Source organism: Hypoxylon trugodes (assembly GCF_022578975.1).
Source record: "Hypoxylon trugodes strain CBS 135444 unplaced genomic scaffold F4822scaffold_6, whole genome shotgun sequence".
NCBI classification, from domain to species: Eukaryota; Fungi; Ascomycota; class Sordariomycetes; order Xylariales; family Hypoxylaceae; genus Hypoxylon; species Hypoxylon trugodes.
This window is the reverse complement of record NW_026250021.1, coordinates 2,732,995-2,760,646: the sequence shown is the minus strand read 5'-3', so window position 1 is coordinate 2,760,646 and position 27,652 is coordinate 2,732,995. Positions and strand designations below refer to the sequence as shown.

Genomic DNA, 27,652 nt, shown 5'->3' with positions numbered 1-27,652 from the left:
TCTGAATTCATACCGACATTTTGGTCAGCCTCAGAGCCCGAACAAATTCGCATGGGACAACCCATATGCAATTGCCTTACATAAGGTGTTCAGGTAATTCTCATCATGTCTGCATTCATTAAGTATTAAGTACTAGGTACCTTGTACTCCCGGTGCTCTCGTTACATGGTTGGCGCCTACAGCGGCGGGCTAGAAATTTATTGATGTCAGTATTACGGTGTGTGCGGCAAACGCTCCGTACATTGCACCTGTAATATTAAAAGCCATTAGTACGGGGGTGTCCGCTTAATACATTACACGGTGGGCTCTCAACTTCGATTCGGTCGGTAAGGGCTGTAAGGGTCCAGAAGAGGGTCAGACTCGAGCCTGGGTTTACTGTAACAAGTAGCTACAGTAATAAATTAAAATCCTTCGTCAGTCAGTTGCTCTGAAACGCCGTCCGTTGATTCGTCAATTGTTAACTTATGAGTTTCCCCTTTGCTTCGTAGGCAATCGGCTCTAATCCTTTTCTCGATCCGCCAATGTCCTCTTGCATACAAATCTATGTGCACACTGTATGTAGGTACCGAACGTCTTGGGTGGTTTCACATCCCACTATGAGCTATAACGTCAGATGAATTTCAATAATTCGTATAGTTATTCGGACTTTTCAGTTGTCGCTGATGATGATCGCCCGGGGAATACAAGGCTATCAACCTGTTAGCCAGCAGTGAGGCCGACGATATAATACCTAAACTGAAACGGAGTCTTACGAGGCCCTATAACCCATCCCACCATTCACATGGCGGGGTGAAGTTATCTCGATTATCATCATGCTCCCACCCGTTGAATTACCCTTGTTGACGAACGCCAACGCAGAATAGCTCATAGTTTTAGGTAGGCTATTACTGAGGCATGCGTAAACCAAGAACGGGACGGCCCTTCTGGAAGCTATCCCGTCTATCATCATCTTGTTCCAAGACCGAGAGACTTGCATGTATATGACCCCAAGAGCCATGGCAATCTGGGCTTATCGTAGCTGGAGTTACCAAAATGATTAGTCTTATTATTACCATTCTCCGTCTGAAAGCGCCCTGAATAAGTTCCTTATGCGCCTCCCGTCGTTGGTCAGCAAAATTGGGCTTAACTACTGTCGCATCGCCGCGCTTCCGGGTCTGCAAAGTGCTTCGATGGAAATCCAATATTCACTGACCCAAAACACTTGGCAGCCAAGCTTATAGATACTTATGATCTGTAAATCGGTATGTATTACTCCTCTTGCAAGCCTTTCAAGAAAAGTACGCGGTCGAGGGATTGAAAAGTTCATGAGGACGTGAAATCTTTGCAAATTGGCTTAGTATGAGGCGATCGATCTCCCCGCCAATATATAGATTTATTTGCTATTCCTTCAGGATCTCTCCCATCGTATAAGTCGTTTTGGCTGACGTTCCTCGAGTTTCGCCCGCACCGGTTCAACACAACTACCTGCCTGCCCAATATCAATGATCTCAACCATTTTGCGACTATGATCTACGGCATCGAGGATTTACTGCCTATGTATAGCCATTTCGCCAAGCGCCATTCGTAAACGCGTACGTATACAGAAACATTTGATCGGCTTTTTAGAAACAATTTCAATACGGCGTCGCCAAGAGCCAAGGACGAAAGCCAAGGGCTAGGTGTTTGTTGTAAGCACCTCGCGGCTGTAGTTAACTCCCATAAAACGCCGACGAGATGCAATTATTATTTTTCTAGGTACCGCCCGATGTTAAAGGTACATGCCTTATGCCCTAAGTTAGGATGCTTCGGAAGGTCCCGCGATTCCCGAATACAATGACCGACTTACACCACAGTTCAACCCGCATGTACACAGGCTCATGTGCCAAGAAAAGAGATGCGCAGCTGTGATTCAGATCCTAAAATAATATGCATAGGTAAGCTGCGTAGCAGTAGGGAATACCCTTCCAAACTATATACAGTTAGTCGCAAGAAAAAAAAAAGACACAAACCGAGCTTCGGTAGAGAACATAGTCAACTGTTACTGCGCTTAGCTCGCGGCGACGTAACAAGAAACGTCTGTGGAATAGCTCGGGCCTTGGGTATTCTAATCCAGTTCTGGTTTAGAATAAACCGTCTAGTCACCGTAACGCCCACCCCTTTCGTGCCGACATAGGAATAAGAAAAGGCAACGTAGGAGGCTGGCTACTAGATGCTGCATGGCTAACTTCCAAGTTGTTACCTTAGCTTATTAGTGAAAATAATGAAATTCACTTGCATAATAGGACCACAAAACATTATTTGCGATGGACTAGGTTAGCTCATCTCACTCCGTGCGTCTGCAACGGAACGCTTTCTCTTCCATCGCGGCATGGTACCCCGGTCATTTGAGCCTGTAGGTGATCCCGCCCTTGGCGGACTTTTCCTGCTAGCTGTCCCCCCCAGTCTATTATTCCCTACCTGTCCCTCCTCATGAATCGAAGCTAAGAAAGTAGGGGAGGTAGACAAGGTATGTAGGCTGAGAAGCGCAGCTCGCGACTGGCTGGTTCCGAGCGTGGGTTGGAATATTCCTCCCAACACCGATGTAATGCCCAGAGATGGTTCTTGGTATGGCTTGCTTGGGGTGGGAGAGATCTACTAAATGTACATACTAATGTAAGTACATCCAAGTCGCAAGCCGCAACCGCGGATATGTTGTACATAGGCTTAAGTTCACTTTTCTCCTGCGCACGCACTCACACACACTTGCACACACACGCACACATCCATTACATTACGCAGTAATCAAGACTTTCGTTTGCGTGCCCACCTTTTTTTCCTTCGCCCTTTTCCTACTTGAGTATTACCGTGCTTCATCGTCTGGATTCTAGAGGCCTTTCCAGGCCAAACCAAACCAGGCGGGTAGTTTTTCTAACACCCCAGCCAATCCACTGGCTCCGTCATTGTTAGCCATGCCTGGAGCGCCATTAGCCCGTGATGACATCCATCAACAAGTATATTCCCGGCTAGGTTTGCTGTAGAAGGACTAAGTACCTCTTCGCTTTGGGCTTCTACTTTCATCCTCTCTTTAGAAAGGCTCTCTCTCGTTTCCTGTCTCTCACACTCCCACCTGGTAGTGATAAGCCAGCCCACCTTACCTACCTCTCTCTACCAACTCATCTCGGATTCAACTCTTTAAACCTCCCACGTTCCCCCTTCCCGTGCCGACTGATTCCGTCAGTCTCGTCTACTCTTACCTATTCTCCAAACTCAACCGCCGCACGGCGTCTAGCACTTACATATACGCACGTACACACGCACGCACACTTTTTTATACACCACCACTACTACATACTACGCACTACACCCACCACCAAAGTATACAGTATACCTAGGAGAACTTAGCTCTCGTGTCGAGCTTCGACTAAGACCTGACTTTGACCAGTCCGGTTTTAACTTGACTCCTGACAAGTAGGTACCTTGGGCCAAAGACGGTTTCTGTCAAAAAACGACTTACACCAAACTCAGTTATCCATTTCCGATAGTCCCCATCTAAGGCTGGGTTTTTTCCCGGTCAGACTCTATTAGCCGCATAGCACCGCCGAGAAAGTCTTGCGCTGCACTGTGCAGTCCACTTAGCCAACCCTTGGTGCTGGTGCCGACGGATGATCACCGCGCGCTGGCTGCAAACCACACAATTCCTATTGAAACTCAATTGACCTATTTTTTTTGCGGCTCCTTGACGGGGCACAAAAAAAACCAAGAGGGCAGAAGAGACTTCTCAAACCACAATCGCCTCAACTAAAAAAAGAATTTTCCAAGCGAAACGAAATCTCCACTCTCAAGTTCGATCATTCTGTCTTCTTTCATAGACTCAAGGTCGTTCGTTCTCTTTCTTCTTATTTTTATCTATTTTTTCTTCTATCGCGAAAGCGGTCTACTCTCCGGTCCAGTCTCGGTCCTAGTTCATTATTACGGACTTTCTGTCTACCTACCTGCCTGTCTGTCTATTACACGACTCCTACGTTTGGCGACATCCGTCATTTGAGCGAAAAAAAAAAAGCTACCTAGCTACTTACGTTGCCCTGTTCGCCGTTTTACCAAGTCCCAGCCCACTTACATATTTACATACGTACATACATATACATAACATCATACCCTTGGAGATGCGTGCATAAGGATTTTGCTACGTACCTACTACCTACCTACCTACCAGTTCCCCATCGCAGCCAATTCTTCCCTGGTTCGCTGCAACGCAACCTACTAAGCTTATTAGCTACCAATTCGTTACATACTCGGGCCTTTGTTTGCCCCCTGACGCCCACGTTTCCAGCGCAGCCTCGATCACCGAACACCAACCGCTTCATCTGGCCGCACGCTCACTCGGTTCGTTCGCTCGAACTTGCTTTCTGCGTTTGCTCCCGAACCTTTTCTCTCACCTCCTTCGTTTTCGATCGTTATTGAATAGAATCGCACAATGTTAATAGACGGCGAGAAATGGGCCTGCGAAGCTTGTGTAAGAGGGCATCGAGTTAGCAATTGTCAACATGCGGGTAAGTTACCATCGTTGTCGCAATTCTACACTATTCTCTATTAGTGGTTACTTTTTCCAATTGGTACCAATATCTCCCTCTCCAACCCGTTACCACCGCGGGGGAGACCGGATAAGAAAAAAAAAGTGTTCAGGGGAAAAATGAATGAAGTTCAGCTTTGGAGATTTGCATCATTATTTCTATTATTTGATCTACTTACTCCAAATCTACCTACATCTACATCTACATTATCTACTTTTGGACAATTATTATTTTATTCTTATTGGAGGACATCTTCACTTACACATATTTGTGCAAACTACATCTAGATCGACCACTTCAGCATATCAACAAAAAGGGACGACCTGTGTCGCAATGCCAGCATTGCCGCGCGATGCGCAAGTCGCGGTCGTCCCATGTCAAATGCGACTGCGGCGAGAAGACGCACAAATGCGCCCATCTAAAGCAGACGGTTGAGGGCCATAAGGGTGAGCGGCACATATTCCCAAATTCCAAGAATACCAAAAGACGCTCGAAAGATTGTCACCCACTCCCCCGTACTCTACGTTGTAAGAAAGGACCTAAATAAGTCTGACCTGAGTTTGTTCGTCGGTCCAGACAGTTGTTGTTGCAATCACGGCGGGCGATGCACATGTTCGCACAAAAAAGAGCCCTCGCTCGATACGGTTCCGGAGTCGGATTCCGATGCGGACAACAGTAGCCAACAGGCGGCCAAGCCCAAGGCCGTAACCCGCCGACGGCGCACGAACACCGCCCACTCCGAACCCATCCTAAGCTTCGACGAGAACGGCCACCACAAACCGACTCAACGTCACACCAAGGCCTCCCAGAAGAGTGGCCCCTATACGATAAGTCGTGGCTCTGCCATGCATCGCACCGGTAGCGCGAGTAGCTTAGGTACCAAATCCGTCGACCGCTCTTCCCGAACGACCGACTCCTCGTCTCCCGACCGAATGTTATCGAAGTCCGTCGAGGCTTCACCTTCTATTGACGGTAACAGTAACTCTACGTTTCAGCAGCTCAACGGCCGGCTGCCCCCGTTGGATCTCTCCAACATCCAGTACCCCGAGTACTCCTCGTCGTTTGACCTATTCAGCGCCGGCGTTTCGGACTACGAGCCACCCATGTTCAGCGCGGGCCTCAGCGCGACCTCGGTGGACTGGGCGCAATACGACGGGCTGGACCTGAAGAGCGGTGACAACCTGACGCCATCCAGCTTTGACCAGGCCCAATCATCCTCGTATATGGGGCTCGATTACATTGGTGGTTCCGGGGGTTCCACCGAACCCACGTTAACATCCAACTCGGGCGACGTGTCCGAGACGGAGGACCTCGCATCCGCGCTCGGCGACTCGCAGTTTGACAATTTCCCTCGAGGGTACTTTGGGGGCCTATCGTCAAGCAGCATATTAGCCCACAACGGAAATAACAGCACCGATCTAAGCGCGCTCGACTTCGACCAGTTCAAAACGACAGCCGCTGCGAGCAAGCTGTTATCGACGCAGTCGTCATTCGATGAGAGTCCGGTATTCCCATTAGTCGATGACGACTCTTACTGGGGCATCAACAATTTCACCGACGGCATCACGCACTCTCCGGATCCCGTGGCTTCCGGCCTGTGGGATACCGCGTAGACGATTGAATACGCTGTTATGCACCACTTTGCGAACGAAGGTAGGGAGAAAGAAATGCGCCTGAAGGTAAATGTACAAGCAAACCAAACCAATGGCAGCTTTCCTCCCTTAACGATTCGAAATCCCAGCGTTCTGTTTTTCATCATTTTATTTGCGCTGCGCTGCATCATCCTTAAAATCAAATTCATGATACCACGCGCTTTATGACATTATTTATATCTGCTGTTAAAACCATCGTATACCCCCTTAGGGAGATTTAGTTTTTTTTTCTGCTCTGATTTTTATATCTGTTCATCTGATTTAGTTGTGCTTTCATGTTTTTTTTTTCTCATTTGATCATGGCCTTCATATCATTTATCATCATCAAACGGACAAAGGCGCGGATTTGCGAAAATCATCATTGTTAAAGGGGGAAGGAGGGAAAGACTTGGGCATTCTGTCTTGGGTGGGTGGCAGAGTTATGACACTACCGCGGTTCTTCGGAAGGCGTTCTTTTTTTTTCTTCTCTGGGATATTTTGATCTCGGTGTGAATTTCTGTGGTTTCTGCTTTTTTTTTTCTCATACGGGGGCGGCTCGAGCGGCTCGCGCGCTCGCATATTATGAAAACCTCTTTTTTTCCACCAGTCGTACATATTACCTCCAACAGCATATGTTTACCCTTTACCCCAAAATTCTTCTAGACCTCAGACCCTCAACGGGCTGTGAGAAAGTGAAGCGGTCTGTTTCATCAAGAGAGCACAAAATCAAAACCCACGCAGAAAAAGCAACAGCACAAAACTATACATTGTTCCTGCACATAGATTAGAAGTAGAGAAAGAGAGCCTGGAAAGGCGTTGGTACCATCGGTTAGACAAGGCAGAAAAATTTAGGGAAATGAGAGGAGAGGAGGAAGGGGGAAAAACAGACGAATCGGAGTCGCTCGCTGCGGGATAATCTCACGATTTCTTCTTTTTTCGTTCTCTTTTTTTCTCGATTTCTTGCCTGGTACGGTATATACTTGCCTGTTTCGGTATATTTATTCCCAGATATAGCCAGCCTACAGCTGTTATAACATACAAACTGTTACTATGCCATCGCCGGAACACTTTCCCATGCGTCGATCAGCTGACAAGCTTGCGACTTAATCGGGGAACATGCATATAATATGCATGTATTCCAGCACCCCCTAGTAATTGAAGCTAGCCGCCGCGGTGAAGAGGCTCCGTACATAATAAGAATTGGGGGTTACCCCCAAAGGTCAGTGTACTGTCAAGTCAAGGGGGCGGGTCCCCTCCCCCCAAGTCCAAGCCAAGGGGTGGTGACAAATCCATGTCTGCAGTAGTGGTAGCAGTAGTAGTGGCAGCAACAGCAACAGTACTACGCGCAGCTCGCGGTAAGTTTAAGCAGACAGATTTGATGGTCCACACTCGCGCGTCTCGTGGACCTAAAAAGAAATTTCCGTTCCTGCAGCCGATGTCGCGAGAATGCCGATGGCGCGAATGAAGCGGGTCGCATCCGAATTAGGGCGGGATTTTCGTATTTTCAGCGGTCATATTTATCTATAAAAGAAAGGTTGGATCCTCTCAACAACGACGTTGCCGGCCGCTAGGATACATAGAGAGAGGGAGCGACACACGCCAAACAGATGATGATGTAAACCCGGCGCCCGATCGGTGGTTGTAAATGGTAGGTCCCTCTTGACTGGGGGTCCAGTCAGCCGGGGGCTTTTGCCCCTCAAGGCGTCTCGTCCCCTTGAATTCATATTTTTATCCCCGAGTCGGTGAGAAAAGACACGTAGGATAGGGGCCGGCGGGAGAGTGGGATGGATATGACGGCTTCCAAGAACGAACCAAGAAAAATTTATGAAAAACCCGCCGAGAAGGATGGGGGGAGGAATAACAGATATTTATGTACGTACGTATGAATGGAGAGAGAAAAAGAGAAATATTAAAATCATCTCCAACTCCTGACTGATCAGAAAAGTCTCAATTGTGACGACATGATGGTACCATCCTGATGCGTGCAAAGTCGAATGATGGGAGGGACTTGGCTTGGCATTGATTCACTCTCAAATTCACTCAGCGCGTTGCCGTTTGCCGTTGGAGAGAGATCGGCAGACACTGAAACCATCTTTAGGCAAATAGAAGGATAAGCCATTTACTGGTCCTACATAATAGCATCAGATACTATTAGAAAACAACCGACACTACCTACTATAAAACTGAGTGCTACTCTCTCCATCATAATACTAGATACTATACATATTTTCGCTATGCTCGTAATATCTTTCGATTCATTTTATTTGTTCGAATCTCACGTTTGAACCACCAAATTCTGTAGCTAATATCCTAGTTTGTTGCCGTGGACGATTCGGAGGTTTTTTTTTTTTTTTTAATAAGAAAGCCCCGTATGGTTCTGTTACGCCAATCATTGAGAAGCTAATAGCAAAATCTCTCCACCTCACTGCTGCTCTAGTTAATTCCAAGTATATTACATACCTATGTCATATATGTAGTTTGCTTCGTCTACCCGTAGATCTCGCGTTCCACAACAGTATGGCATGTGGACGAATTGCTGCCAGCACTCCCTCTCTTGTCGGGCACTTCGGCACGGCAGGATCGGGATCATTTCTCACGCCAAATATTTCAACCTACAAAATAGCTGCATAAGTTTCCCACCAGAAAAAAAAAATCCATACACTTGTCGCATCCTTCAATAACTTCCCCGCACGTTTCCGTATAATTCACGGGATGGGGGTTAATTTGGACAGTTCCGGGTTTTCCTCTGGGGATTTCCGAACAAGAGTGCGTTTTCCGAGTCGCAACTTGAATGACCCCTAAATTTTGAGACTAAGTCCACCACGGCATAAGCTAAGTATTATTTCCTACGAAGACTTATATCCGTCAAACAACAGAACAAGCATATTCGGGTAATTTCTGAACAACTCAATCTGATCCCATAATCCTGCTATTCAAGTACTGGTCATAATTTGAGTTCTCGTTACTTGCCCTTTTGGGTATTTGGTAAAATATGATTGGTGGAGTCAATATGCAGGCATCTATTTAGGTACCGAAGTAACTTTCCCCGTACCTTCAGAGTTTACATATGTGACATGAAGAGAGCTGTACGTTGAGCATCGATCGTGTTAGTTATTGTTCAAGAGGATTAATATTGAAGCAGTTAGAAGATACTACTGCATAGCAACAAATATGCCTGTCTCGTCCTTTCCTTTTTCCTTTTTATAGAATAAGGGCTTATATCGGGTTAGAGTCACAGCAATATACCAAAGGTTACTTTCAAGAGGATTTTATTGATTTTTCTATGGGCCACTATTCCTTAGAGGCGACTCGAAAGAGCCATCCATAATTAGGTTCTCATGCAATTTTCCGCGAGGGTTGATGTCCTCCATGCAGTGCAAACAGAATAGGAAAGTGGCTCCATTAAAGATGACGAGCTCACAGCAAGTGTGCATTTCTCGCCTCACTCACCCTAACCTCCCATAGGAGGCACATGGTGGCGATGGTTGATGGTGAGAGCACTACGGCGTGTAGTAGCGAACCATCGATTTCGCGGCGGATAAGTTATGAATTGCTTATCCGTAAGGCACACCAGGCAAAGAGCTACATGGTAGATGTGGCACCCAATGATCGTAGCAATAGCAACGAAAATTGTAATGTTAACTACTAACCGCTTGATAGAGTTGTTGTGAGAGCCGATGAAACTCTCTATAGTTCTCTAGGGTCATTCCTAAATTTCCCGACGGTGGCATGCAATCATTCGGATAGGCGTGTGGGCTAGCGGGGTCTGAGTGGAGAGGCAAGTTATCTACCAAAGGTTAGAATGACAAAATCTTGACACGATCGATCGGCAAACTGACTTACAATCCAATATCGGAACGCCATACTATCGCGTTGTCGATGCATGAACCTCCGCCAAAACATTCAGGTAACCACCGCGAGTCAGCCTTCGAGGATCAAACCCGAGATCATTGTAATTATCGCTTGTTCTAAGCGTTGCAGGGTCTGAGCTCCCCGACTTAGAAATGTTGATCTCTGTAGCCGTAGCTAAGTCAGCGAGATGTTGCAGACTCTGGTTTGCAGCCGCTTGAGCAGTAGATGGGCGTATATGCTCTGAGATGCAGTCCCTTATAACGGAGTCCCACGTTGACGGCGCCACGTTCGATTCGAAAAGTTGTCTGAGCAAATTAGTAGCCTCGTCGCGCGTCTTCTCGATCTTAGCTAGTTCTACTAGCGAGAGCGTCGTGAGGCAGAAAAAATGGTGATTTAAGGGGCTGAGAAGCTGCGTCTTGGTGAACAGAATATTCGCTATCTCCTTACATGGCCATAAGACGTCGGTAGATTTCGCGTTAGTTTGGAAAAGATATGCGAGCATTCTGCAATGCCAATAGACCATATGCAGGATGGGATGAGATTCCGGGCTAATACCCTGCGGGAGAACTTCCCGGAAAAGCTCAATAGAAAGGTTGAAGAGGGAGCTAAGGATAGGTGCAGCCCCTGAATCTGGCGAGAGAACCTTGGGGGAAATCAAGCAAACCGGTGCAAAGTGGCCTAGGATGTTTGACAACCCTACACGTAATACTGTCAGTAGCATATTCTATGCAGATTCGTTACCATTACTTACGAGCCAGGTGGTAGACATTGTCGCCTAACACTAGATTAAGGCTAGGCATAATGACTACGCTGTCGTTGGGGATGAATAATGGATTTGCCGTCGAGATCGCGTTCCACCGATCCAACATAACTAAGGACCACCAGACTCGGATTGCGATGTTCTCATTCGAATCAGGTTCTAGTTGTGCGTCAACGGCCATCTCTACACTTGAGACGTGAAGCCTCATCGAGTAGGCTAGGCCTACAGCGCGTCCCAGCATGGACGCTTTAGATGGTCCACCGTGTTCACCCTTGAGCGATGCCGGGCCGTAGTTATCGGTCCCGATGGCTGTTAGGATTAACGTTTGGAGATGCACAAGATTCATAACCATCGTACGCGGGGTTGTATCAGATTCCCATTCCGTTATCATTCGCGTAGCCGAACCAATGTCCACGTTGGTGTAAAGGCCGGGGATTGATACGAAGGACTGCATGGTGCCATAGAGCGCCTCGATGAAGGCGTCTCGAAGAAGGGATGGACACTGCGATAGTTGGCCTTCAACACGAGCCTTGCTTTCGGCCAGAAGGGGGAAGGAAGTATGAACAACGTTGAGATAGCCGCTGAAGGCATCATCATTCAACTCGCGAATTTGCCCGTTTTGATTGAGATCAAGTGGTTCAGGCTCCGCAGCAGCGGGTGGTTGGGGTGTCGAAACTGCGTCGGGCTTTGACAGCGGCTGAGGTGCCAATCCATTAACAGGGTACGGCGCTCGATATGCTCCAGTTCCAGTGGGAGTCTGGTAGGGTTGAATAGGTCGCGGTTCGGAACTCCATGTTGCCTGACGCGAACTTGTCGGCGTGGTAAATTCCCCACCAGATATGCTAGAGTAAGGTCTTTTCCTACCATTTTCTTCTGGTTGCCCGGGTGAGCCAAACATATCGGCGGATTCTCTCCTAGCGCCATTCAGGAGCTCATTCAAATCCACATTACCGCCTTCGCTCGCTAGCTTGCCTTCAATACTGTTGATTCTATCCGCTAGCTCTTTGATATAACCCTTACTTGGACCGCGCTTCTGGGGGATCCTACTAAAAAGACAGCGGATTGAGGATCGGCGACAATTGGAACATGGTTCATCGCCATTCTCGGACACTGCGTCACACTTAACTTTCTTCCTCCGACACTCATCACATGCGCGTGACACCTTAGATCGCTTTCTTGGAGGAATATTATCTGGCATAGCCGAAGCTTGAGCCGCGAAGTGTTGCGCCAATTGTTCCACCGCACTTGGTGATTGGAAATGGGGTTGATGTTGATGCTGTTGTTGTGGGTGAGATTGCTGAGGCGCTAGATGTAACGGATGGTCTTGCTGATGTTGTTCTGCTAAGTAGTGGTGCTGCGGTTGTTGGTCGTGATGAAGGGGTTGTTCATGATGAGCAATAGGTATTTCACGAGAGTCAACAGGGTGGTCACTATGAGCCAAATGTTCATGCGCATGGTGCTGTTCTTCGGGCAGTTCGGAGGGTAATTCAGACAATTCATGGGAGTGGTGCTGTTGTTCGTGTTGTTCGTGAATATGGTTGCTAGGTTCCGAGGCTTGACCCGGTTGCAGCTGATCATGCTGTTCGTGCTGTTGCTGCTGCTCATGCGGTGGTGGCGGCGGGGGCGACTGGGGAACTTGTTGAAGTTGAGACTCGTTGGCTTCGGACTGGGCCATCGCATTTCGAAGGTTAGATTCTTCGACACTCTCGATAGGTGCGCTAGGCATGCCTTGACTAAGGTCTTGACTCAGCTGAGCAGCAAGCTGTAATTCTTCAGCGCTTGTGATAGATGGGTGAGTATTTCGTAGGTGAGGTGAGGTCGGTTCAGCGTGTTCGATATGTTCCTGTTCTTGCATCTGTGTCTGTTCCTGTGGTTGGTCTAGAGGTGAGTTGTTATATACGGGCGCGCTGCCATCTTGACCATCTATAGTGCCCGACTGATGTTGTTCTTGTGTATTAATAGCGTTATCCCGCTCTTCAGGCCTTCTGCTTTCGAGGGCGGGATCTATTTCCGCCATAATGGCTTGTCGCTCTACCTCGAGACGCGTCGAGTGCTACGAAATAGACAAGCTTGTAATGGACCAATATGGCACCTCACAAAACCAAATTATTATCGCGTCGGGAAATGAATAAATGCGACTGCGCTTCAATAGCAGTTTTGCAAATTTTCTCTTTTGGGGAAGGTTGTTATGATGCACTCGCGACTGGTGCAATGACGGCGATATATATTGATTCGTCACCTGTGATTAGACAAAAAATTATTAGAATTACATAGCGACAGCGGCAACAGTAACAAGAAAAACAGAAGTGAAAATTATTGCGCTTCACAGGTTCAACGAAGAACCATTGAAGTGTATGTAAACCATTGACATATAGATGCCGCGCAAATGCGCGACAAACAAGGTAACTCCATCTCAAACAATGCGACCGGGAAGTTGTGAATGGAAAAAAAAAATAAAACGATTATGTTGGATGAGCCTAGACGTACCTTGCGACGATTTTCCCAATAATATGGGGATGGAAAATAGATGAACGAGTTCCGGATTTGCCCAGGAACGGAGGAGGAAGAACCTGAACAGCCGATGTGCCTTCTTTTTTAACCCAGGTCAGGATTTTCCTGGTCCCTTTTTTTTTTCGCGATTCAGATCGATCCTAAATTCTCGGAGACGGGAAAAAGTTTCGTGTTTGAAAGGATCAAATCAGGTGTGGCGGCGTGTGTGGAAGAAGGGAGTTGGAAAAAGAATTTTGCGGGGAGTGCGGAACAAGAGCAAAAGAAAGCGGGCTCTCCGATAAATTTCTCTTGCTGTTGCTGTCTGTGCTCTGCGTTTGTAAGTACCCAAGTATCTTCCCAAGCCAGCAAAGTTTAATGTTGTTTCTTTCCCTCAGTTCATTTTCTCATGGGAAACAGGTGATAAGTACCATGTACCTATTGGTTGTATGCATTTGGTACATAATTTTCATTACTTTGTGTTAGGTAACCAAGTAAGAACCCCACTTGTGCGACGAACAGGAAATGACTAAGTTTGCGCCTAGTAATTGATAGTTGGTATCTGCATAAGCTCGGCCTGTAAATACTTGGTATAATGTCGACATCCGGATAAAATAAAATAAAAAAAACAATAACCTTTTCGCTTTTCTCTTACAGAAAGAAAAGGAAAATCAAAACCAAATGACAATCGAATGCAAATATCAAACGTCCTTGATTACATATAAATCTTAAAAGATCGTCTGGCATAACTTGTCATATTATATATATTGCCATCATGTGAAAATACTTATGAATTATTATAAAATGATTGGGGCGCGGGTACCTACATGTGAGAATGCCTTGCGACGTCAGCCATCGGGAACGACACGCCTCTACGAACCAATCTACACGTGCATACATCTGACTAACCCATATGCAGGTTAACTTAGACAGATTGATTATGTACACCCATGTACTTTGAACATGATCCCCTTCGGATCACATAATCAGTCAGGTAAGGATAACGGGTCGGAGTATCCAAAATCCCAATCGTTGAATCGACTCGGTTCCCGCATCCCAACGGAAGTGCCATACAAGTCGGACAGACATCTCATACTCTCGGATTAATAATTCGGTTTCCCTTCATCTTTTAGGTATAGTAAGGACATGAATATTAAGCCGACCAATACACCTATTCTCTCTACCTGGGGGCCGAATTCTCGTTCTAATAGGTCGACCTTCCCTCTTCGCTCGTCAAGGCTTCTCCTTTGGGTATATATCCAACTTCTATAGAGCCCATCCTCGGGTTTAACTGACTCTGCCACACGGATCTACTTCGTTCCGGTCGTATATACGCTTCCCCCAAGACCACGGAGTCGGTTCGATTCAAGGAAGTGAAGCTCGAAATGGCCTTACTTATTCCCGTTTTGATCTCTAGTGTCAGATCATAGCCTTCAAACGCGTATCACCATGACGACTACCATTTCCATTAACAGCAAGTGCGTACGGTTTAGTCTGGAATAACTTACTTGCGCCTCCTAGGTTATCATGAGCCCTGCTCGTCTAGACACTGCCGTCGACCCTTAGCTTCAAACCGGACTTCCCTTCACTTTGGTAACCCAACAAATCTGTTCGGACCCGTACATAACTGCGTTCCTGTTTGCGGGGAAATGCAGATGGATGGCACCATGTTCCTATTACATCGAGATAAGAGATATCTTGACTTCTCTTTTGGTCGATGGAGGAGAACCAAGACCGCTGAGCCACGCAACGCTCGTCACCATTGTGACGATGGAGTCAATAATCATGAAACGCTAGATTGAGGCCGCCAGGGGGACGGATTATCAATCAGGGGTTATTACCGTCGAGCACGTCGTCATCTTGACGTTCGTCTAGCCTCTTGCTCCAAAATCCCTTCCCGTAACTCACAAGTATCTCCTCACCCTTTCCGATTCCTACGGCAGCCTTCTTCCCAGCGTTTTTGCCAGCAGGTAGGACAAACACACCCATACATCTCTCACCGCGTCTTAGATCCCAGCATTCTCTGAATTCACTATTTGGGCGGCCCTTGACGCCCCTATAGTCATTCACAAACCGAGCTTCGTTGCCCATCTTTTCGGCATCGACCGCCAATGCCCCGTCACGGTCCAACCAGAGGTCATAGTCTGACTTCTCATGGACTAGACTGTGTGGCGGTAAAGAGGAGTGCACCATGCCATAGTATGGCAAGATGAAGGAACCCGGCGGTAATTGTCTTGCGGCGAATAGACCGGACTGCCCGTTTGCAGGATGTGATGGATCGTTTATAGGTACGATTCTCACCAGAGCCGAAGGTCCTCGCGGAAAGTCACGGGGTATCTCTGCGATAGGAGCAGCGGGCCGAGTACTAACAACTTCATGTTGTGATTTCGCAACGTGAGGTGTGTAAGAAGGTTGGGAGAGGTAGGGAATCGTTATCGGCCAATTCCTCGGTGTTGCTTCTTTCCCCATTTTGGATTAAGACGCAATGGCGGCTACTAAAGTAATAAGCCTTTGAGAGAGCGGACTCGGATTGAATCAAGTGGTGGAATCGGAGCTACGCAGTGGGCAGAGGGGTCGTTGTTTCCAATTCGAATTTTCTAATTTCGATCCGGTAACGGGCCGAACCGGTTCCACTCGCCTCCACATATGCCGAATGCCTGCGTCTACAATCGGTACGTATAACGGCAAATGCATACGTAAGTCATAGTCTAGTCATATGGTTTTTTTATAAGGGTTCCTAACATTCTCCTTGGTTAGAATAGACAGGCATGATTTTATGCGTAAGGTGCTTGTATGTATTTGTTACACCAACACTACTATGCTTTTGATTTCGGCGCCGAACATATCTGAGTACTACCTCTAGCGCCAACAGTTCTATTAGTTAGATCAAGAGAAAAGTCGATGACTATAATGTTATTGAGTTGGAGTTAACCTTTCGTAAACAATGGAACAAGTCGGAGCCAATTTACCACCAAACGTGGAATCGCGAGAGGTTTCGATGAAGAAAAAAGAAAGCAGAAGTTCCCGCATTGCACTGCATAAAGTTATCGCTACTTGCGGTACCTGCGAGAATGAGTGTAACGTCGGCCAAATGTCTGGATTAACGAATGGTATACCGGTACAATAGGGCTACTACCCTCGACCAAGTTATTAAGAATGCACTTATTACTACTGAAGTGAAATGGTAGAAATAAACAATATTCAGGATCATTAGGAACTTTATTTATATACATCAATAGAGAACACGATGATTAATCTAAAAAGAGGAGAATCAAGCCACCTCGCAATCTGTCTTAGATATTGGTTGGTCCTGTTGGCCTAGTTACGAAAGGGATATGTGTCTGTCTCCTCGTGGATTAAAAGCAAAGTGAGACAGGCAACATGCGCACGTATGGATGGAGAAATTGATTCTGTCTGGTTTCTATACCCAAGTATATACATCTACACCAAATTCATCATAGCGAGCGTCTAACCCAATTGGGCCAAGCCAGTATACTTACGGTAATTACCCAAATAGGCAGCTATCTGCCTAGTTGATTAGCGTGCTATTTTTTGAGGAATGATGTCAATGATATCCGTAGTTTAGGAGCGAACGCTCCCTCTGCCGCACGCTAGCATCGAAAGTTTATAAGCGAGAAATCTGAATCGTTTTCTTGGCTCACTTTAAATTTGTAACCATGATCCAAACCTTACCATGAAGTCGGTACCATTTGAATTGTGTGATGCGACACACACCAGCACACCTAGATCTGACTGACGATCTGATGATACTTCTCCTTTCCTACTTCCTTGCCGCCACATGCTAGGTATGCTAAATAAAGGCATTGTATTGTCAATCATCACACCGATGGGTGCCTGAATCGATTTGTCCTATGCAGATGATCTCCGGTTCTGTTGTATGCATGTACATATGCCCATCCATTATATCTCAGGCATGCATGGATGTACCTACATATGTACATCTTCAGATGACCCACATAGGTCGATCAAGCGATCTCCATCCGGTACTTTCCACCTTCTACTCCTCTTTAAACTAAGGTTGTACCTTTCTAAGGCAAGTGGCGACCAGTATAGGGCTTTTCTCCTCGTCCTAGCGTGTTGGTTTAGCTATCTCCCAGTCTCCTAAACCCCCCAAACCCCACTATAGGTTGGACTGGCATTCTTTGATTTCCCGATTTTCCAATCCTCGATACTTCACTTTCCCATTCTCTATATACTCGATTTCTATCACCTATACCTCCTATTTGCTCGCTATCTGTTTTGTGCTGTCGGCCACGATAGCAGGTTTTACCTGCGTTGAGCTCTCCTTTTCCTCATCTTGACTGACTCTTCTGTCTTTCCTATCTTTATGTGCCTTATCTCTTTTGCTTTACCCTGACTATACTTAACAAAGCACTGTTACTCATCAATATTGGGAGGTTTTTGTTCTAGTTGGATAGGAATCACACATGGGAACTCTAGCGTTTTCAGTTTAAGTGATATACCCCGAGAAGGTCAAGGTCGCAATCAACCGCGCTCGACTTTTAGGTCGTCCCTGGTGACCTTGCGATAGTATGGGGTCGAGCCAAAACCCACCCACTGCTGACCATACTGTTAAAATCCCTTCTCGCGATGGAACTCAGCTTGGTAGTCACACAGAGGCCTCCCAGCCGTCGTACGAACCCGATAGTCATTCGGATCAGCAAGATGAGCCTACCCCTATCGGCGATACCCCCGCGGTGAAATCCGAATTCGTACCAACTCCTGCTAAGGGACACCCTATGGCTATAAACACCGATGTCCCGTCCGTCCGGCCCTCGAATAATCCTCTATCCTACAGTGCGGGACCGGATATTCAGCGTGATCGTGGCGCGAGTGCTAGTAGTGTTGCAGACCCGTCAGACAGAGTCTTCCCTATCCGGTCCGTCATCTCTGTAGACGACTCACAACCAACTTCAGCAATATTAGCACGAAATCCAGGAGAACAAGGTTATATAACTCGCCAAGAGACAACTTGGGATGGCCGGCGACGCCCGAGCATTCCTCGTACTTCTACCGAAGCAACCATCGGACTTCAACGAACCGAATCCTCTCATGAACCTACCACGTCATCTCTGGAATCACCGAAGGAAAGAGACGCGACGAGTAGACCAAAGAGAAAAGAGACACTTTCGAGTTACAAAGGAAGCCCGCCATCCAAGTTAGAACGGGTTACTTCCGGTGGACCCCTATCTCTCTTCAATTCCGCGGCTTCGGATGCTTCTGATAAGACAAAGGAAAGCACGTCAATGCGTACAGGAGAGAGCAGCCACCTTGAAGATTCTTCTGGGCACGAATCACCTGGTGAACTTAGTGATACGTTGATGACAGTTCGCTTTCGTCACGTGGTGACTGATGAGGGGTATGCCGTCATTACGGGCCGAGACGGAAACCTGCAGCGATGCGAGGATGAGCCGATCCATGCGCCCGGTGCTGTACAGGGGTTTGGCCTCCTTATCGCTTTGAAGGAGGAAACTGATGGCCGACTATCTGTCCGAATTGCTAGTGAAAATTCGAAGAAAATTATTGGCTTCTCACCCCAAGAATTATTTCGACTTGAAAGCTTCACCGAGATTTTCTCTGAAGAGCAGGCAGACAATCTCCTTGACCACATAGATTTCATTCGGGATGAGGAGGCCGATCCCGCTTCGAATGGCCCCGACGTATTCAGTATATCTGTGCGGCCACACCAAAAGAAGTCCATCAAGCTTTGGTGCGCCATTCATATTAACAATAGCCACACCGATTTGATTATTTGCGAGTTTGAATTAGAGGACGATCAGGAGAATCCTCTTCGTCCACCTGGCGAGCTGACTCCGGACGAGCCAGAAGATACACTGTGCCAAAATCCAACAACGGAAGAACTACATGAAAGCACTGAAATTAGCAGCAGGCCCCTCAGGATTCTGAGAAGTGCGCGCCAAAGGCGCGGTGAGGCCGGTGCTATGCAAGTTTTTGACATAATGTCTCAAGTTCAAGACCAATTAGCATCCGCGCCGAACCTAGAGAAGTTTCTCAAAATATTGGTGGGTATCGTCAAGGAACTCACCGGATTCCATCGGGTTATGATCTACCAATTTGATGCAGCTTTCAATGGAAAGGTCGTGACAGAGCTAGTTGACCCTGCAAAGACCCGCGACCTTTATTACGGCCTGCACTTCCCGGCCTCCGATATCCCAAAACAAGCACGCGACTTGTACAAGCTCAATAAGGTCCGGCTGCTTTATGATCGAGAACTAGAATCTGCGAGGCTCGTTTGTCGGTCGGCCGAAGATTTGGAATTGCCACTCGATCTCAGCCATGCCTATCTTCGTGCTATGTCTCCCATCCACCTTAAGTACCTCGCCAATATGGCAGTGAGGTCCTCTATGTCCATATCAATTAACGCCTTCAATGAGCTATGGGGACTTATTGCGTGCCATAGCTATGGCGGCCAGGGAATGCGAGTCCCATTTCCGATTCGGAAGTTATGTCGACTGGTGGGAGATACAGCATCGCGCAATATCGAGCGACTCTCGTATGCGTCGCGACTACAAGCAAGAAAACTCATCAACACCATGCCGACTGACCAGAACCCTTCAGGTTATATAACGGCCTCATCTGATGACCTCATCAAACTATTTGACGCGGATTGTGGTATGCTGTGTATCCGGGGCGAGACCAAAATACTAGGGAAGATCGGGCAAACCCAAGAAGCTCTAGCTATGCTAGAGTTTTTGCGCTTGAGAAATTTTACTTCTGTTTTAACCTCGCAAGATATCCGGGAGGATTTTCCGGAACTCCGGTATCCCCCAGGTTTTTCTATTATCGCCGGCTTGTTATACGTTCCGCTAAGTGTAGGTGGCCACGACTTCATTGTCTTTTTCAGAAGGGGCCAGATTCGCGAGGTAAAATGGGCCGGTAATCCTTATGAGAAAGTTGTTAAGGAAGGCACTGCAAGTTTCCTAGAGCCGCGATCGAGCTTCAAGGCATGGCATGAAGTCGTCATAGGAAAATGCAGAGAATGGTCAGAAGAGCAGGTAGAGACTGCTGCGGTATTATGCCTAGTCTATGGTGCGTATTTAGACCGTTTCACTCTTTTCCTTTCCCTTATTTATTCAAGACGTTCAAATTCACACTAACTACTACAGGTAAATTTATCGAGGTCTGGAGGCAGAAGGAGGCTGCATTGCAAAGCAGTCGACTTACTCGACTATTGTTAGCGAATTCGGCCCACGAAGTCCGCACACCACTGAATGCCATTATCAATTGCCTGGAGATTGCCATGGAAGGCCCGCTTGACCAAGAAACTCGAGAGAACCTAGCAAGGTCTCACTCTGCGTCGAAGTCCCTTATTTATGTTATCAATGACCTCCTTGATCTTACGAATATGGAAGAGGGCCAAGAACTTATCAAAGATGAGATTCTGGACTTGCCGGCTTGTATCCAGGAAGCAACTGAACCTTTCAAGGTAGATGCTAAACGAAAGTCTTTGTCGTACGAAGTAATCGAGCATCCTGGTCTTCCTCGTTTCGTGCACGGCGATTTCCGCAGGGTTCGACAGGCGGTTGCGAATATGACGGCAAATGCGATACAACATACCAATCAAGGCTCGATAAAGGTTGAATCGTTTGTCACAGAAGTTTTGGAAAACCGTGTCAAGGTTGAAATCGTCGTTCAAGATACGGGTTGTGGTATGAGTAACGAAAAGCTGGATAACCTCTTTCGAGACCTGGAACAAGTGAGCGTAGATGATGATTCCACGGCTATCGAGGACATAGAAAAACCCGACAAGGGATCGACGTTAGGGCTGGGTCTTGCCGTCGTGGCAAGGATTGTGCGAAACATGAATGGTCAATTGCGACTAAAATCTGAAGAAGGGAAAGGATCTAGATTCGTCATCCAAATCCCATTCGAATTGCCGTCAAACGATTCTCTTGAGAAGGTCGGCGGCAGCGGCAGTGTTTTCGGTAATTCCAGGGCAATTTCGAGTATCGCTTCCGTTACTAAATCTCTTCCGTCGACGGACGCAAGCGAGGTTATGCTTGTCGATCGGGGTCACTCAAACACGATCAGTCCACCAAAGCGGGCGAATATCGAAAGACGGAGCTTCGATGAGGCTACCAGTATCAACAGCATGAAAAGTGCAGCCAGCAACAGTGGGCAGAGCAACAAGAGCGACGCGGATCGCCTGATTGACGCAATACAGACGCCCTTGTCTATAGGTGGGCCCGATGAGAAGATTGCTAGCGCAAAGCGTCTGAATTCTCGGGAACGACCAGAAAATTTCCATGGTAGTACCACCTCCTTAACGGGCTCTGGTTCGATCCGTTCGCCAATAATTGACGAACCAACGTCTACTTTTCACCGAACAACCGTCAGTCCGACTAAACTTCCTGGCCAATATCACATTATGGATTCGAAAACATCTATTAAACCAGTCAAGGTACCTGACGAATATTTCGATCGACCAGTAGCGCCACCAAATGGTCAAGGATCCAGGGTGTTATTCGAAATCAACGGAGAGGATAAATCTAACGAGGGGCAAACAGACCAACAAAAACCCGATAAGCTACGCGTGCTCGTAGCCGAGGATGACCCAATCAACATGAAGATATTAAAAAAGCGTCTCGAAAAAGCAGGACACGAAGTTTATCATGCCGTCAATGGGGACCATTGCGCTTCTGTATATAGGGAACGGCCAGCTGATTTTGATGTGGTCCTCATGGATATGCAGGTGAGTTATTATCTAATATGTGCCTGGAGGATATGACTGACTCTGAATACTAGATGCCTATCGTCGATGGTCTTGCTAGCACTAAGATGATACGAGAGTTTGAAAAATCAGATAAATGCCCGGAGCTTTCTACTCTAGCGGCGGCTTATAGGAGGACTCCGATATTCGCAGTGTCGGCTTCTCTTGTGGAACGAGAGAGACCGATCTATGTCGAGGCTGGGTTTGATGGCTGGATCTTGAAGCCGATTGATTTCAAACGACTTAACGTTTTGCTCGATGGAATTACCAATAAAGATATTCGAACTGAATGCCTTTATGTTCTGGGAAAATGGGAACGAGGTGGATGGTTCGCCCTCGAGTCTGAACATAAAGGGGGTTCGTCCTAGGAAGACGTCACGCCCAGAAGCTATACGGACGTGATGGCAGTATGCCGGAAAGAGCCATCATCATATTTCTCCCCGCAACCTTAGGGGAAATGAGTATAGAATTGGATAACGAATATTCGCATTGTCGAATGCCTACATCAAATTAAAGAGACGGACGTGTAAGAGTTATACATGGAACGATTGGACCGTATTTTGAAGCTCTCGTTACGTTGGATATTACCTATATAATGCATGCTACGAATGACGAAACGAACGTTTGGGTTCTAGCACAAGGTGGCCTGGTTTTTAAGCAAGACTATTCGTTTCAAGGGGCCCTGGACAGGTTTATCTGGTTATTTTGAGTTGTCTTTTACATTCGCGTTGCTATAGGAGAGTTCCGGGAGAGCGGGTTTCTTTCGGCTTCTCAGGCGCAGGGGAAAAGGATAAGGGGGTACACCATGAAAAGTAAACGCATTGCATGGAGTTCTGGAGATAGGGTTTATACACACATTGGGTACGTCACCTGGGTATATATACGTGGGATCGGGAGGCATTGGTCTTGAAGGCGTGGCTAGCATTGTATACGAATGAAAGAATATCCCTTCAAGGGTGTTGGCGCTCTCCGGATTGGATACCCCTATAAATCCTTATACCCTACAAAGACGACATTAAAATCTAGACATAACGAAGATTTTAACCATGATACGTTCACTAACAAATCGTCTATTGGACAAAGTTGATTCATTTGTTCCATTATTCTCATGACTACCTTTTTGGAGTGCTCCTTCATCTATCTATGAATCAATCCCTTCTAGCTATTTACGTCATACCCATTTGACTTCATCACATGCGTCTCATCTGTCTTCCTCCTCATATTTGATCCCCATAATCCCTTGTATCCTTCCAAGAGGATTTTAAAGTAACCCAAAACATATATGTGTTGTGGAGATGTGAAAACATTTCGTGCCCTCTTTCCGGTATGAACCTCATTACATGAATGCTTGCGCCTGTTTGATCCCCAAAATGCCGTTTCTTTCTATGTTATACATGTCGATCGTGAAAAATATGCCGTAATATGTGCAAGATAAATGTTAATAATATCGTGGAAGCCAAAGCTGTAAATTGGCCATCACATCAGACCCCTCGACAATTGGAGGTTTTTAAAATGGTAGTAGGGGTCGGCAACCCCGCTTTTCCCGGATATGCCTGTATGCCCAATGGCAGGCAAAACGAAAAGCGTTCTGCGCGACATACTTGCGCGCTATTAAATGGGTATAGTAGCTACCGACGAGAGCTTTCCCGAAGAATAAGAAACCCGATTTTTTAGGGGGAAAGAACAAGTGGTTATCTCCCCGGCGTCGGGCGCTCTTTAGTCTTATTCATCGTCTGCTAAACTGGATCCGGTCCCACTTTCTTCGGAGACGGTGCCTTGCGATCGGGCTAAGTGGACTAGCCGGTAGATACCGAAGGCGATAAGAGCTAGGACGATGAATAGGACGATGATGATGATCGCGATAACGTCGTTTTCTTTGACCATTTTTGCGGTTTATGTAGAGTTTCGGAGTAATTGAGTAGATGGTGGTATGCGAGGAATGTGAGTGGAATTCTGTAGGGTCTTGGTTAGTTTCCGACAGAGACAAGTGAGGGTTCGATGAGACAAACTGACAGTTGGAATTCCAATCCTCGTTTTTGCAATAGGAATCAAGTTTTAATAATGCGCTGTTAAAGAACAGCTGCGACGATGATAATCGGTTGTACTCCGGTTCTTGGACTGTTGGAAGAATTTCGAATCCAACTGGTCATGCGTGGGTGGGTTGTACTGGTATTATTCAAAATGAGATTTGAAAGTATTAGAAATCCAAATCACAATGTCAAGTAGGAAGTAACTCTAGCAAGAGATCAGAAGAGAGACATGACCGAATTGGAATGAGCTGTCGAGGAAGGAAAAGGTACAAATAGTACTGGTTGCCCCGCCATTTTGGTCGTGTAAATAGCGAGGCTGGTCTAAAAATGCGCAAGGCGGGTGCTAACTGGCCCTGACAGGGGTAGCTAAAAGCAGGGTAGGTACCCCTACTAGGTGGTTGGCAGGAGTTGTTTTACAGGGGTCTTAATGGGCTACGCGGTCCAAGCTTCTAACTGTTAGCGCAATCCCCAACCCCCTCTCCGGAAAATAGGCACTATCTGCACTATCTGCGCCTATAATTTTCCATGTTAATCGCGTGTTCGTACGCGCTCATACCAAGATTTGTGTGCGATCTTTGTAACGTGGAAAGACGTAATTCGAGGTTGACTATGGTCCTGTTAATTTATAAGGTAAGGGTTTTTTGGGGGGTTTTTTTTTTTCTCTTCTAATGTCAAAATCCGACATGTCGAAAAAGTAGGTAAAAGGACAACCACATTAGGACTCACTGTTAGCATCGTTAGTATATAGACATATTATCCATTGGTACAATTTTGTGAAAAATCATTGCTGCTAAAAATCAAATTCCATCGAGGCCCTCAGCATATGACCGAAGTTATCCATTCTCAGATCCTCTGCTGAGAAGGTGCCTTATGCAACGGTTATATCCGTCTCATCCCCTTTTTCTTTTGTGCTCATTGTCCTTAATTCTGGCCACAACTCCCGCCAGAGAAACAAATAATCCTAATCGACACAAACCCCAAACCTTTGCGCGTAGTAACCTCAATTATTCATGTGGCCCAGCAAAAAGCTCATTTATCTGCTTTCCTGCTTGCTTCATCTGCTAGGATTTGTCAACTCCCGTGTTTATCATGTGGATACTTCCAAACTATTCCTCCTTCGCGCCACTATCGGTTGACGCCATGACGATCTTAACGTGTCGCTCATAAAATTGAAGCATCTAGAATAACGTGTTAGCTGAAACATAAAATGAACAACCCAAAACTGTCGACGGACCTTTTGTGGACATCTTTGGTAGACAACCTTGGTGTCATGTTGGGTTTTTTGTCCATTCTTCCACGTGAGGTATACGATTAGCCTGCCCGAGGTCTCGTCGTGACAAGCGTCGATAGAGTCCACCTCATCCTCCCAAGAACCAACCGGAGGCTTCCAGCCTCGTCCAGTAGTCGGGGGTGTCGCTGAATCGGGATGACTGCCGTTGCGGCGCCTCTTCGCACCATTCGTCGGTGTGCTTGCGGCAGGCCGACCGCGCTTCTTCGTCTTCAAGGCTGATTTTGAGTCTCCCAATATCTTTTCGCGTCCACCCACACTCGCAAGATACTCTTCAAGGACGTCACTAGCGTTTTCCCTGTAGAGAATTGTTATTAGGTGACAAGAAAACACGGATTGTAAGATTATCGCACCTACTTGAGATTCTCATCTTCTTCCCACGTTTGGTCTGACTTCTTGTCGTAACCTTCCCATTTTACCTTGAACTTCAATTGCCCCTATATTACTGGTCGGTAAGCCGTTACGAAGGAATATCTGGGCGTTACTTACGTTGGAATCGACGGAATGGGAGATGATCTTCTCGACGATAAACCTATATGCTAGTTAGTACTAATCCCTTGGTGATGTTCGTATTCCGTCCATTTACATGGACGAGGTACGCACTCATCCTCCTCCAAATCTTCTGCTTGGTCTTCGTCTTCGTCTTCTCCATTTACGCCGTCGCCATTCTCAACATCTTCTTCGGCAGTATCTTTTACGTCGTTGGCATTGTCAACTTTCGGGGCGGTTGAGGATCTCTTGACACGCGTCGTAGGTAAAGGGACGGTGACGTCGCCGACGTCAGACGCTTCATCGTCGCTGATAGCTATCGGCAAAACAATTAGTCTCAACTCCTATATGATAGTATGAAAGCGCTTTTTATGAATGTAGAGGGGTTTTGCGGGGCGAAACACGGAAAGGTGGATGTGAGGTCGCGCGCGCAATGAAATCTACTTTTGCGAAAAAATGGGTGATAATAATGGAAGACGTACCAGGGGGCATTTCGAGAATAACTGAAGATTGAATCCCTTGCTAGCGCAATTGAATCGTTCAGTTTGAATTGATGCAATATTGAAATTGCTGAAAATTGGAGAAAATAAAGTAGTTTGGATGATGAATTTCGCAGTAGAAGAATCGCGAATGATTCTTGCGACAAATCAGATTAGACTAGCGAAGTTCTAGTATAAGGTAATCAGTCGCGGAGAAGGAGCTACTTTTTGGTCTAAGCTTCCGAGGCTTGGATCAATCAGTCGCTCTTGTCCTAACAGCTGTTCGCAGCTGACGAGTTTTGCTTTTAGTTTACGGAGTATACCTAGGTACGCACATGTACGTATAGGGAGGTAGCACCGTCCTCTAGGAAGCCACAATTTGATTGATCTGCCCCTGACCCGCTAACCCCGGTCTGGTCTATTCCTTTTCTCCCCGTACGAAAGATCCCGGTCAAAAAAAAAGAAGCTTCATATCTTCATTCTTGCATGTACCTATCATCTACCTCGGAAAGTATTCCTTCCTTCTAATATTATACAGTATGGATTCTACAGTATTTATGGCGCAATACCATCGGACTTTACTCGTAAATACTTTAAATACACTGAAAAGAGAAGAAGTGAAGGAACATTGAAGAAAGTGATGAAACATTCAACAAACTTAACATAACAAACGAATAAAATAATGTTTCATATCGTCTGTGATGAAATAGCCAGTCCTGCATCTTGGAAATTCAGCCCCAAGCCGCCCTATGTACAGAAATAGTTTAGCTTAGTTAGACCGGTGGACGCTAGCGTAGGTAGACACTACGTACTTACATGTACTATGCATGGATAATACGGCAGAAACGATTGGAGTTTGTGTACTTGTAGTCTTGTACAGTACATAACTAGCGCGAAAAGTAGATTCTAAGTTAGCCCCTGACCCCCCTGAACGGAAAATCCCCCCCAGAAAAAAAGGTTCAAAACATTCGTTCACTTTTCTCCAAGAAACAAATACACTACTACTACCACTACCAATACCTTACTACTTACATATAACATACAACGTACGTTCAAGCTCCAACATAGGAGAGAAATAAAAATATTATGTCAATTCTCTCCCATCGCATCAACCAACCCTCCACCTAACATAATAAATGCCGGAGATATTACAGGATCTTTAGCTGACACATTAGGACATTCTCTTTTTCTCAGGACTCTCAGGAGCTTCCTTCCTGGATGAGATCCGAATGGGGGATGCTCCTTCGGGGCAACTGCTGATGTTATATACAGTATCTCTCTTTTTTATTTTCTCCCGAAAGCCTTCGTTCTATTCTACTTCCTAAAACCACACCCATACTCAAATCGATCCTCGC

The 27,652-nt window shown here is 46.5% G+C and overlaps 5 protein-coding genes across 5 annotated transcripts; 2 read left to right on the top strand and 3 right to left on the bottom strand.

Annotated features, from left to right (window-relative positions):
* Window positions 1-4,602: 4,602 nt before the first annotated feature.
* Window positions 4,603-6,324, top strand: F4822DRAFT_298894 (uncharacterized protein). The gene is made up of 2 exons (XM_051455147.1): window positions 4,603-4,975; window positions 5,106-6,324. The coding sequence occupies exons 1-2, from the start codon at window positions 4,882-4,884 to the stop codon at window positions 6,140-6,142; spliced, it is 1,131 nt and encodes a 376-aa protein (XP_051313770.1). The 5' UTR covers window positions 4,603-4,881; the 3' UTR covers window positions 6,143-6,324.
* Window positions 6,325-9,889: 3,565 nt separating this feature from the next.
* Window positions 9,890-12,976, bottom strand: F4822DRAFT_298852 (uncharacterized protein). Its single transcript, XM_051455146.1, has 3 exons — window positions 10,764-12,976; window positions 10,004-10,708; window positions 9,890-9,947 (listed from the first exon to the last, which is right to left on the bottom strand). The coding sequence occupies exons 1-2, from the start codon at window positions 12,787-12,789 to the stop codon at window positions 10,026-10,028; spliced, it is 2,709 nt and encodes a 902-aa protein (XP_051313769.1). The 5' UTR covers window positions 12,790-12,976; the 3' UTR covers window positions 9,890-9,947; window positions 10,004-10,025.
* A 1,499-nt stretch (window positions 12,977-14,475) lies between these two features.
* On the bottom strand, window positions 14,476-15,965 carry F4822DRAFT_298912 (uncharacterized protein). Its single transcript, XM_051455148.1, has one exon. It carries the CDS (start codon window positions 15,726-15,728, stop codon window positions 15,087-15,089), a length of 642 nt encoding a protein of 213 aa, XP_051313768.1. The 5' UTR covers window positions 15,729-15,965; the 3' UTR covers window positions 14,476-15,086.
* A 1,634-nt stretch (window positions 15,966-17,599) lies between these two features.
* On the top strand, window positions 17,600-22,545 carry F4822DRAFT_298787 (hsp90-like protein). The gene is made up of 3 exons (XM_051455145.1): window positions 17,600-20,330; window positions 20,408-21,993; window positions 22,047-22,545. The coding sequence occupies exons 1-3, from the start codon at window positions 17,813-17,815 to the stop codon at window positions 22,377-22,379; spliced, it is 4,437 nt and encodes a 1,478-aa protein (XP_051313767.1). The 5' UTR covers window positions 17,600-17,812; the 3' UTR covers window positions 22,380-22,545.
* Window positions 22,546-24,736: 2,191 nt separating this feature from the next.
* On the bottom strand, window positions 24,737-26,497 carry F4822DRAFT_408271 (heterochromatin protein one). Its single transcript, XM_051458558.1, has 6 exons — window positions 26,301-26,497; window positions 25,933-26,134; window positions 25,819-25,861; window positions 25,687-25,766; window positions 25,276-25,627; window positions 24,737-25,219 (listed from the first exon to the last, which is right to left on the bottom strand). The coding sequence occupies exons 1-6, from the start codon at window positions 26,308-26,310 to the stop codon at window positions 25,148-25,150; spliced, it is 759 nt and encodes a 252-aa protein (XP_051313766.1). The 5' UTR covers window positions 26,311-26,497; the 3' UTR covers window positions 24,737-25,147.
* Between the last annotated feature and the right edge of the window lie 1,155 nt (window positions 26,498-27,652).

Bases quoted from the DNA above. Each gene is read 5' to 3' on its own strand.
- F4822DRAFT_298852 (XM_051455146.1), bottom strand. From the start codon at position 12,789: ATGGCGGAAATAGATCCCGCCCTCGAAAGCAGAAGGCCTGAAGAGCGG. The intron at 10,709-10,763 runs GTAAGTAATGGT...TATTACGTGTAG, and splicing joins CAATGTCTACCACCTGGCTC to GGTTGTCAAACATCCTAGGC.
- F4822DRAFT_408271 (XM_051458558.1), bottom strand. The intron at 25,862-25,932 runs GTGCGTACCTCG...ACTAGCATATAG, and splicing joins GAAGATTTGGAGGAGGATGA to GTTTATCGTCGAGAAGATCA. The intron at 25,628-25,686 runs GTAGGTGCGATA...AATTCTCTACAG, and splicing joins GAAGAAGATGAGAATCTCAA to GGAAAACGCTAGTGACGTCC.
- F4822DRAFT_298787 (XM_051455145.1), top strand. From the start codon at position 17,813: ATGGGGTCGAGCCAAAACCCACCCACTGCTGACCATACTGTTAAAATC. The intron at 20,331-20,407 runs GTGCGTATTTAG...TAACTACTACAG, and splicing joins GGTATTATGCCTAGTCTATG to GTAAATTTATCGAGGTCTGG. The intron at 21,994-22,046 runs GTGAGTTATTAT...TCTGAATACTAG, and splicing joins TGGTCCTCATGGATATGCAG to ATGCCTATCGTCGATGGTCT.
- F4822DRAFT_298912 (XM_051455148.1), bottom strand. From the start codon at position 15,728: ATGGGGAAAGAAGCAACACCGAGGAATTGGCCGATAACGATTCCCTAC.
- F4822DRAFT_298894 (XM_051455147.1), top strand. From the start codon at position 4,882: ATGCGCAAGTCGCGGTCGTCCCATGTCAAATGCGACTGCGGCGAGAAG. The intron at 4,976-5,105 runs GTGAGCGGCACA...TCGTCGGTCCAG, and splicing joins GACGGTTGAGGGCCATAAGG to ACAGTTGTTGTTGCAATCAC.